At 31.4% G+C, this 11418-nt stretch overlaps 1 protein-coding gene across 1 annotated transcript; it reads right to left on the bottom strand.

Moving 5' to 3' along the window:
* Positions 363–4627, bottom strand: LOC105176809 (septin and tuftelin-interacting protein 1 homolog 1). The gene is made up of 2 exons (XM_011099721.2): positions 4475–4627; positions 363–3234 (listed from the first exon to the last, which is right to left on the bottom strand). The coding sequence occupies exon 2, from the start codon at positions 3206–3208 to the stop codon at positions 629–631; it is 2580 nt and encodes an 859-aa protein (XP_011098023.1). The 5' UTR covers positions 3209–3234; positions 4475–4627; the 3' UTR covers positions 363–628.

The raw sequence follows: 11418 nt of genomic DNA, 5'->3' as shown, positions 1-11418 counted from the left end.
GTGACTCTGGAAAGAGACCCCCCCCCCCCCCCAAGCCTGGAGATTGAAAAACCAGACTTTAATCTTCGAAGATGGATCAATTGCTAAATAGCGATGCGCCAGCTAAAACTACTTTATCATCAGTAGTACAACATACCACTCCTAACTACAAATATCTCTTCTATTATCTTACTCCTGCAGCCACTATGAAAAGAAGAACATGAAACTACCCTTCATAAATCAAATGGCAAACCAATAAAAAGACCGAAAATATACAAGAGTATAGCCTCAACAATGTCCACATAGGTATTTCTTTATGAACCTATTAGTTTGTGTTAAAGGTATCTTTTGTCATGACAGTTATTCTGAAAGCGACTATGGTGTAATAAAACCAAAGTGATAAAAGTGTTGAAACTCCATACAACTAAAGATGTCCTAAAATTAATTATCAGTTTATCAAATGGGAACACTAAGGCTGGATGTATGTTATCAGTAGTTTACACCTATGCAAGAAGATATATCTGATTACAAAATTAAGGCAGTACAAGATTTCTAAATCCGGGGACCAAATAGCAGAATCTAATAACAGCGAATTCCCCATTGCAACAGTTTGTTTTGTACAAAAATTACTCTTAAGGAGTTTGGGAGCTCAGTGGCGCTTCAACCTAGAGCGATTATGCAACTCCAGCAGCTGCTCAAGGGATACCAGAGACCATCTGTCCTCAGCTTGGGCAAACACCTTTTGATTGAGGGAGTCTATGATTATGCTTATGTTACCAAAACCATATATTTGATGGCCATCTTGCATCCTTCCAGGTTTAGGCTTGAACAACAGACCATTATGCTGAGCATGAATTTCAATAACTTCTTTCAAGGTCATTTCAACCCCACCACTGACGCCCTCTGCTTTAGCTCCAGCATCCAAGCCTGGAGAGGCCCGTTGTTGAGCTTGTGCAGCTGCTTTTTTCTGAGTCTCAAACTGTCTTTGTTCGCGCACTCTGAGGTAACTGATATTCTCTTTCAAACCAGGTGGCGCAACCTCCATTCCTTCAACAGCCTGGTTCATCATATCTAGACCAAGGTTAAGCCTATATCGAATATGCTCATTTGCCTGAAGTTCCGGAGGAAGAAGTTCTTTCCAGCCAAGATACCACTTGGTCACTTCCTCAAAATCTGGTTTTGAACACAGCCAATGGTATAAGACTTCTTGCCACTTATTGAAGAAAACATCCATCAACTGCAGCATGTGATGAGTAGGAATAGAGGTAACCCATGTTCGTACCCAATAGAATTGATCAAGATTCTGATTGGCAGGATTTATTTGTAAATCATGCATAACAGCCAACAACTTTGGAATGATGTATCGAACCATTAGCTGCTCCCAACTGGCAGGATCAAACACAGTTTTCCAAGGAGACAATATGTAATACGCAGACATATCGCTTGGGTGCCAGGCGTGAAGAACACTTGCCAATCTATTACGTATGGTGTGATAGCAATTCTCTAACTTGTGTCCCAATAGTGGTAACCATGGATGGATCCAAGAATGGATGGGAATGGTTTCTGTACGTGGATCCCAAGAATCCACTGCAGCTGATATCTTTGGCATAACTACACTGTCCAGTATGAGTTGTAAGGCAGGAGGAGGCAAAAGCTCTTCCCAAGATTCCAAAAACCTAAGCATAGGCTCAGGGTCCCGTGCCTGCCAAGAGTTGGTACCAGATATTCTCACGGCTGGGAATACAACTTCCATAAGCAGCTGCATGTATGGAGAGGCTGCAACAGAGAAATTCAACGAATTTTTGCCTTGCAATAATTTTTTCCACAGGGACACCACCTCGACTCCATGAGTTGGACTCTGAAGTGGGTCCCACCCCTGAAATATTCTAATAAACAGAGGTAGAGCATATGAGCACGCAATGCATGATAAGTTGCATAACGTATAATCATCTGAAAATCTTGTCTGCAAATCCATGAATGATTTAGCAAGTGATTCTAGAGTCAGTGTCCCTGAAGAGCTCTCCTCGCCTATTTGGTCCAGTATGCTCACTATCTCTTCCATGTTCTGAAGTTGCTGCTTCTGTTGATGCGCCTCTTTCTGCAGTTTTTCCTTTTCCTTCTGCAAAGCAACCGCAGTCTCCCTCTCATTCCTCAAATCTCTATCAAGCTTCTGTATGTCAAGCTCGGCTAAATCAACTATCAATCTTACATTGTGCTGAAGTTCAGGCATGGGAACATCATTCTCCCTGGCTTTATCTTCTGCATTCAAGTTCTCCAAATTTGTCAGAACACGCACCTGTGGTCCCCTCATGTCAACAACCTTCTGAACAACTTCAAGACCCTGTTCCTGCTTCTGGGCCAGTAACTCTTCTGCTGTTATATAAACCTTCTTCTTCTGAGCTTGCTTTGACCAAAGTTTCTCTCTTGAACGACCTTCTAAAGATTGGCTTGGAGGTCTCAACGATTTTTCATCTAACTCCTGTAATGCAGGGCGAATAGCCTCTTTATAATCATTGAAGCCCATTCCCATATTCTTTGGGCGCATCTTGGCCTCGATAGGAGCCAGAATTCCCTGCTCATTTTTACCAAGGCCACCTCCTTTGTAGCCCATCTTCTCAAGCAACTTCATCCCAATACCCTTAGTATGCTTCTCAAATGCACCAACACCAGCTGGGTCCAATTCTCTCCTGCCAACTTGAGAAGACTTCTTGGCTAGGATGGATTTTTCCTTCTCCCTTTCTCTGCGCAACTGGGCACCTTCCTTTATCTTCTTCCCAAAGGCAGAGGGCAGGAAGTTATCATCTTCATCCTTACCTTCATGAGCATGTGCAGCTTCAGGAGTGACATTCTTGGAAGAGGCCGAACCAAATCCAAGACCAGCAGAAGATCCAAGGCCAGTAGGTTTGACCTCATCTTCATCCATTACGTCATTATCCTCCTTGGAATTACGATCAATCTCCTCATTGGGCATAACAGTTCCAGTTGAAACAAAATTAACAGGCTTGGTGTAGTCGGTCTTCTTAGTTAGATCTTTCCTGCGCTTCTTTGATCCCAGCCCATCATATGAATCAGAGTCGCTGTCGCCAGCAGCAAATACACCATAAAGAACATCGTCCTTGGTCTGAGCATGTTTCTGTCTACGCTTGCCATAAAATTCACCGCCAATCCACTGACCATCTTCATAATCATTATCCATACTAAACCTTTCCATTTCCTGATATTCGTCCATCTTATGATTTTTGTAACAATAGCCTCCTGAAAAAATTAAAGTGTTTGATTAAGGTTCAATCAAGTAGCCATGATGAATCATATAAGTAGCAATTGGACTTGGGTGCGCACACACTAAACCTCAACCAATAATGCTGCCGCAGAGGGGAAAGAAAAAGGAGAGAGAAAGAAAGGTTTCGGATCTAAAACCTCGTTTTATTCAAACATATTGCATTTGGGAACATGTTCTAGCGAAAAATAAACAAGAACCGTCATTAGGCAATCCAAAGCGAGAAGACAAAATTACAATGTTAATTTTCTTGGACTATTAAAACAAACTAGGCAAGGCATAGATCACAGAACTCACTTGAGAAAGTGAAAAACCGAAGGGTGAAGCTGAGCGGCTCCATCAACAATTGATGGAGAGGGTTTCGTCAGGATAAAAAAAAGGTACATATGGTGGAATTAATCAAAAAACTTATTGGATTATCTTTAGGCGAAGTTTTCTAAATAGGTGGACTAAACTCATTATCCGACATATTATTACTTAAAGAAGGTTTTAACTATGTTGAGCAATTTGGGTCACAAAACCAAAGGTGTTATTCTTATATCTTATTGATGGAGCTATTGAACCCACAAATTCTCTGGGCAGCATAGTAAATATTCACATTCACTACTATTTATAGGAAACAGAGAACTATAGATTTAAGGTACAATATGGTACTTGAGTATGGTTACAACATTAAATTTTCAGTCATTTAATGAAGCAAGATTACCGATAACGAAGATGAGCTAGTGTTTCTTATTCCTCCCTACTTTATTTACTCAACCGCTTTCTCTTATTGCTGTATACCCTTTTTCTTTTTTTTTTAAATTGACAACTCTGGTTGTTTCTCACTGCCTAACATGTTGGAATCCTCCAATCACTACAAAGTTTATAAGAAATGTAAAACATCGGTAAAATTATTTCATGGAAATTTCAAAAGTATTGTTCAAAGATTGACTAAAAAGCAAACAATAAATCAGAGTCCATATAAATCCATATAAAAAGTTGATCTTAATACCTTAACAATCAATCAATTCGTAACTAAACAACAATAGAACCAAATCACAGTCCAAAAACAAATTAATGAACCTTAATAAAACGCCAATCATCATATAGAACATATAAGCTTGTCAGACACTTAATATGGGTTTTCTTCCCGGATGCGATTGTTGCTCTAAGCAATTATGGGTTTCTTCAAATCAAGCAGGTAGATATTGTCAGAGGAATATAAGGGAAATGTACCTGGAGAAGGTTGTGGACGGCGGTAGGGGACGGCCACAGCAACGGAGTTTGGCAGACGGCGGTTATGTTGTCCGATCGAGTGGTGGATGGAGGGTTTGGGGTTTTCTCGTGACAGAGAGAAGAGAAGAGAAAGGTTTGGGATTAATTGTAGTAGCTGCGGCACACTTTATATATTATTTTTTAAAATGAAATAAAATAAATATTTATATCAATTATATTATTTATTTTTATAAGGTAAAAGAATACTTAAAAAAATATATTAAGATAATAAATTATAAATATTTGTAGTTTATAAAAAAGTAACAAATAAAGATAATAAAATAATATAAAAAAATTAAAAAAATAATCAATAATTATAAAAAATCATAATAAATGAAGAAGTTAAAAAACTTAATTAATTAATTTAAATTTAAAAATAAAATAACATATCAAAATTAAATGAGGTGTTAAAGTGATGCTCTCACTTAATATATAGTATAGTTTCTGATTGTATTTATAATCACTCAAACCTAATTCTAATCATAATAATTAATATATTTTGTTTATTTATTTTTAATTAATATGGAAAAAAGTTATATATATAAAATATATTAAATGTAAATTAAATATAAGAATTAAAAAAAAAAGAAAAAGAAGAAAAAGTAGAAAAAGAAAACTTCATCTCATAACTTACCGTCAAAAATGAATTTTATTTTCAAAAAATTTCTAAATTTATTATAATTATATATGTTTTTGTTACTAATTAAAATTTTGTTATTACTAACTCTTACTAATTTATGCATTAATTTTAGAATTTTTTTAATTAATATAAACGTACCAACCAAACCCTGAAAACGTTTATGTTATGATTCTCGCGAGTCAGTTCCGTCAGTCAATTATTTTGTCAATTAATCCGCTAAAATTGCATAGGTGACCTACGTTTCCCGCTGATGAAACACGGCACTACAGTACTTAGCGCGCAAGTCTCTATCGGACTCTCAATGCTTTGTCTCTATGTTATCAACTTGGAACATTTCGAAGCGACTGTTAAAGTTGGTTCTATAGTTGCCAACTTATGGGCAACCCAACTCTACGGGTTTAACCTTTCAGTCTGTGTGCATTTGTTTAGACATTGAAACGTCATCCAATATAAGTAATAAGCACAGCAAACACATGAGCCGATGATGAACATTTACTTTATTCATCTAGTCAATATTACTTTGATAAAGATTAACGAATAGGAAAATAGTTAATCAAATTAGCTTTTTAGTCACTTATTCTAACATACGAAGCCATCCACAATGCTCGGTGATGGTGATTAAGCCACAAATTTATCCAATCCACGGTTAACTACAAAAAATAACGATCTGCTAGTAATTCATGAGGCCCAATACAGATATTCGATAAGGCCTAATCATTTATTTGATCCTAATGATGTGATAATACAATTCAGTCTTATTGAATATTTTATATAATTAGATAAATAGTCAACAAAAAGTATTAATTTAACATAACTCATATTTTATTCAATTGGGTCCTATCAAATACTTATCCCATGTACAAAAGAATTTAATGCCTAATAAAAATTAGGGTAAATTTGCTCCCTTGAATTAGTTGTCATGTAATATTTACCCTCTTAAACTAACATATGTAATATTATCCCTTTGGTTGGACAAAAATACCCCTTATGCCTTGAACAATGATATTATTCTCAATATATTTTAGTATTTTACATATTAAATCATCACTAAATTATTTTTTAATTAATTTTTTTAATAAGTGAAGAATTTAAATTAAAAGTGAAGTATAAATTAATATATATATATAGTAGATACACAATAAATATAATATATATATGCTTCCTAAAAGAAATTGACAAATATATATGCTTAACCAAAGGTTAAATATTTTTTAATATATATATATATTATCATATTTTTTAAAGAAAATATGTTCGAAAAATCGATATATGATTACTCATTTTTATCTAAAAGAATAAATAGTTAATAACTTAATTTCATTACTAAATTAATTTTTATGAATTTTTTTGTGTATTTATTATACTCATTCATTCCTTAATTTTGAGTCTATAAAAAAATAAAATTCGAACTATTTAACTAATTAATTGTATTTTACTTTATTATAAATAAAATATACTTTTTCCAATTAGGAATATTTTAATTAAACTTAAAATACAAAATTTCTAAAAAAAAAAAAAGAAATTCTTTGAACTAAATATATGTAAGGGCAATATTGTCTAAAAATTTAATTGTAGGGGAAATGTTACATTTGTGAATTTATGGAGGTAAGTATTATATGACGAATAGTTCAGAAAGACAAAATGTATTTTACCCTGGACGAGACAGTGCTGGTATGGAGCGGTGTTGGGAGTAGGTGGGTTTTGGGGTGGGGGAGGGAAGTATTTGTGTATATATATATGTAAGTATATATTTTATTAATTACGATATTAAATATGTATTTTATATATTAAATAAAATTATTTTATGAAGATGAATGCTGGTCGTAGGGGGAACATAATATAAAATATATTAGTTATTTTTAATATTATATATTTTAGATTTATATAATATATTAAATTAACTTTTTTTTATAATATATTATATATCCTTAACCGTCTCAATTTTTATATAACATATAATATTAACTTTTATTTTTGAATAAAATAACATATAATTAATGTATAAGTTAAATATCTTAATTTTATTTTATTTTACGTACTCAAAGTTAAGTAACAAATGAGTGTAATAAATATAAAAAAAAAAAAAACTTTCATGTAAAATCACTTTTCAGAAGTGCTAAGTTAATATATATTTTTCAAATAAAATATATTTAGAAAACAGAGTTGTATTTAATGATAACATTATTCATATTTTTTGTCACTAATAATTATAGATAAAAATTATTGACACATAATATATATTACAAATAATAATTTTAAGATTATCATTTGATAATTTATTACTAATATCATATTTTCTTGTAGTGAGTAGAAATACACGATCTTGTTTCGAAATGCAACAAAATATTCCACCATTGCTAGACTACTAGACATTAACTTGCAACGTATCTTGTGCAAATCGCGAAAAGAAACCGATAGATGATGTCGTATATTAGTTAATGATAGAGATAATATGAGATAATTGTGCGTAGACAGACCATTTTCAATGGAATTGATGCAAAAGAAGGATATGAGCAGTGGTATGTGTCATCGTATGCTGAAAGACGTGTAAAAAACAGGTATTAACCTGAGAACGCATCTGTTTGACAAATTGATGAACGGAAGCTAATAAAACAACTTCGTTTTCAGACATGTTCTTTCTTTCTTTAAGAAATTACCAAAATTAAACTGTTTCTGACGTACTTCAGGCTAGCCAAATGCAATCCCTTCAATTAAGAGGACATGTCAACTAGAACCGACGCATGGAGGAGAAGTCATGGCACGACGTCTACTAGCATAGTTGAGGGCGATACTACCGATAGTGATGCTCTGCTTAATACTGGCATTTCGATACTCTATAAACCTATGTTTACAACTTTTAGGCAGGGTGGATATAGCTGGTTCATCTACAATACATATGCTTCTCAACATAAGAGATGATACTGAAAATTGCTTCGTCCCACTGCCTCCACAACAAGATGATTGAGTCCAATCGACTCCATACACACCAATATATACGATACTGTGTTCTACACAAGTTGATCTTAATCTTGATCTTAGCATTATACAATGACGCGCAAAATTTTCACAAATTTAGTTTCCATCGATGAGTACATAACGTGATTAATTGAAATCAATTTTCACGGCATCATCAAAGTCTACCGCAAATCAATATATATAATGATGATCAAATACAAAACGAACTAACGGGCCATGAAATGCATAATATGTGTCTGAGGAACGAAGAAGACAATCTATAACGGCACAGGACTGCGAGACATTATTTAAAGTTTGTAATAATCAACAATTTTGTACATAGTTTGATATTTATTTCATTTTATTGTTATTTAATGCATTGTTTTTCTAATGTCTTAAGGCCGTTTTAAAAAAATATATATTTCAATATATTATTAGAAATAAGTAAAAGTACAAAATAAATATACATTTTGTACAGTCTGCAGCATAGTTAAAAAAGATTAAATGCAAAGTGAATAGTTGCTCTCTCCTGAAGTTCGATATAATTACACATACATATCTTGTGGTTTAAAAAATTATATTTAGCAACTTTGAAATTTGCTTCAGTTTAACAAATAAGTTCCTCCGTTAGTCAAAACTCATCAAATTTTGATAATACTAACAAAAAGAAATTGGATAAAAATTCATATTTACCACCAATTAACTTATTGCAGGTCAAATAAATCATTTTACGATCAACTTATCCTTATACATCTTCATGCATTAATACATGTGAGTAGTATCATTTGAAATACATAATTCAAAATTCTAAATAAGAACCAGGAAGAAAATTTTCACAAGAGACTAAGAAGAAGCAATACGATGAAAAAAAGAAAAAAAAAATTGACAATCATGAAAAACCATTCGATCCACTCATTTAATGAGAAGTAATCAAAATTCCACACCACTACTTAGTTTTTAAACTAACATCAACAAATTCATATGCATTATATCAAATATATATTTACAAAAGAATTATCAGAACGTACTGAATTGATGATTAAGCTTGTCTTTAGATAATATAAATCAAAATATATTATTTTAATATCTAAAACTAAATATAAAATATTGACTAACAAATCTAATATATGGTGAATTTTGAAATAAATGCATTTTTTTGTAGTGGATACAAAAATTATAGCGATAAAATTCATATAAATTATATTAAATACTTAGTTTTAAAATAATTATCAAAATATACTAAATTATTAATTAAGTTTGTTTTCAGTTAATATAAACTAAAATACCATAATTTAATATCATCTAAAACTAAAATCTGAGATATTGACTAATAATTCTAATATATAGTGAATAATTGTATTTTGTTGTAATGGATATTGAAATTGTAATAATAAAATTCATATACATTATATTGAATATTATTTTAAAAAAAATATCAAAATGTACTAAATTATTGATTAAGCTTATTTTTAAATAATATAAACCAAAATATCATATTTTAATATCATCTAAAACTAAAATCTGATACATTGACTAACAATTCTAATATATGGTGAATTTTGAAATAAATGAATTTTGTTATAATGGATATTGAATTATAATGATAAAATTCATACATTATATTAAATACTTATTTTTAAAATAATTATCAAAATATACTAAATTATTTATTAAGCTTGTTTTTAAATAATACAAACTAAAATACCATATTTAATACCATCTAAAATTAAAATAAGAGATATTAACTAATAATTCTAATATATGGTGAATTTTAAATATTAATTTACAAAAAAAAGTATCAAAATTTACTAAATTGTTGCCTAAGCTTATTTTTAAACAATATAAATAAAAATCCGTATTTTATTATTATATAAAATTAGAATATGAGATATATATTGACTAATAATTCTAATATATAGTAAATTTTGAATATAAACTTTATATAATATTGAATATGTACTTAAATAATATTTATAAATAAAAAATTCGCGAGCTCACGAACAGAAAGAACAAGCTCGAGCTCGAGCTCAAATGCGAGCCGGCTCGGCTCATCTTGCAACCCTACATGTGAGGAGTTATACATTCACTGTTATAAGAGTATTGGTCATAAAAAGATTTATTTGACCTGCAATAAATCAGTAATAAATCAATTGATAATAAATATTGATTTTCGTTCAATTTATTTTAATTAATATCATCAAACTCAATGAATTTTAATTAATAATGAGAACTATTTGTTAGACGAATTTAAACCTTAGAAGTACTAGATATAATTCTCCAAACCACAGGAGTCTATGTATAATTACACTAAACCTCAAGGGAGGGAAGTGTAAATTATCCCTAAAATAAATAAGCTGATAACCCCGTCCAATAAAATTAAGGACTTTAAATTTTTATTACATTAGTTACAAATTACTTCTATATTATAAGCTACATGATCTTATTTTATTCAAATACTTGAAGAAATTGTTTTCGGAATAAGCACGTCTTATAACTTCCAAAATCATCTTACAAGATATATGAGCTTATAAAATATTTTAAAATAGCTTAGCCAAACACCCTCTAACTAATACATATCAAATCCATTTATAAGTAGGCAACTAAAATTACATCATCCACACTCTTTTAATAAACACACTAACACATATAATATTTACTTGTAAGAAAGAATCACATTTTATGAACAAACATACACATTTGTGAAGCTACATACCTCTTTCTAGTTGACAAAGGTAATAACCAAAGATGTGGGATCTCCCATTTCTAGTGGAAGTTAACATTTCCCAACTGCATTAATGTTATCAGACCAACATGCTCATAAGAAACATTTTATATCATAGTAACAAACATGCTCTTACTTGATAAGTCGAGTGGTTTACAACGAAGCCACTCCGCTCTTCAACCATTTCAAGGCGCAAAACATATAGTATTGATTCGAGATATAGATCACCAAATTCAAGCAAAACGGTCACCAGACAGCTATAAATTTGATGATAACTGTGTCTATTACTCTATTTCGCACAATAATATGTCGGCACAAGAATTCCTCTTTCAAACGATAAATATCGTTCTTGCTAGGCAGGCTGAAGAACAAAAGACATTTTTCACCAAATTTATAGCAAGTCAATGTGCAAAATCTACTTTTACAGAATGGTTGAATGTGGGATGTTCAAGATGTATCATCCACAGGAGAAAATTGAACATATTCTTCATAGTGAAATATGAAGATGTTTTAGCAAAGTTTGAAAAGGAAAGGCCTTTGTGAAGTCAGTTAACAGAATCATTAGCCAGTCACTAATAAATATAGAGA

This window comes from Sesamum indicum, linkage group LG14, assembly GCF_000512975.1.
Source record: "Sesamum indicum cultivar Zhongzhi No. 13 linkage group LG14, S_indicum_v1.0, whole genome shotgun sequence".
Taxonomy (NCBI): Eukaryota; Viridiplantae; Streptophyta; class Magnoliopsida; order Lamiales; family Pedaliaceae; genus Sesamum; species Sesamum indicum.
Note: the sequence above shows the minus strand (reverse complement) of the source record. Positions and strands in the feature narration are given on the sequence as shown.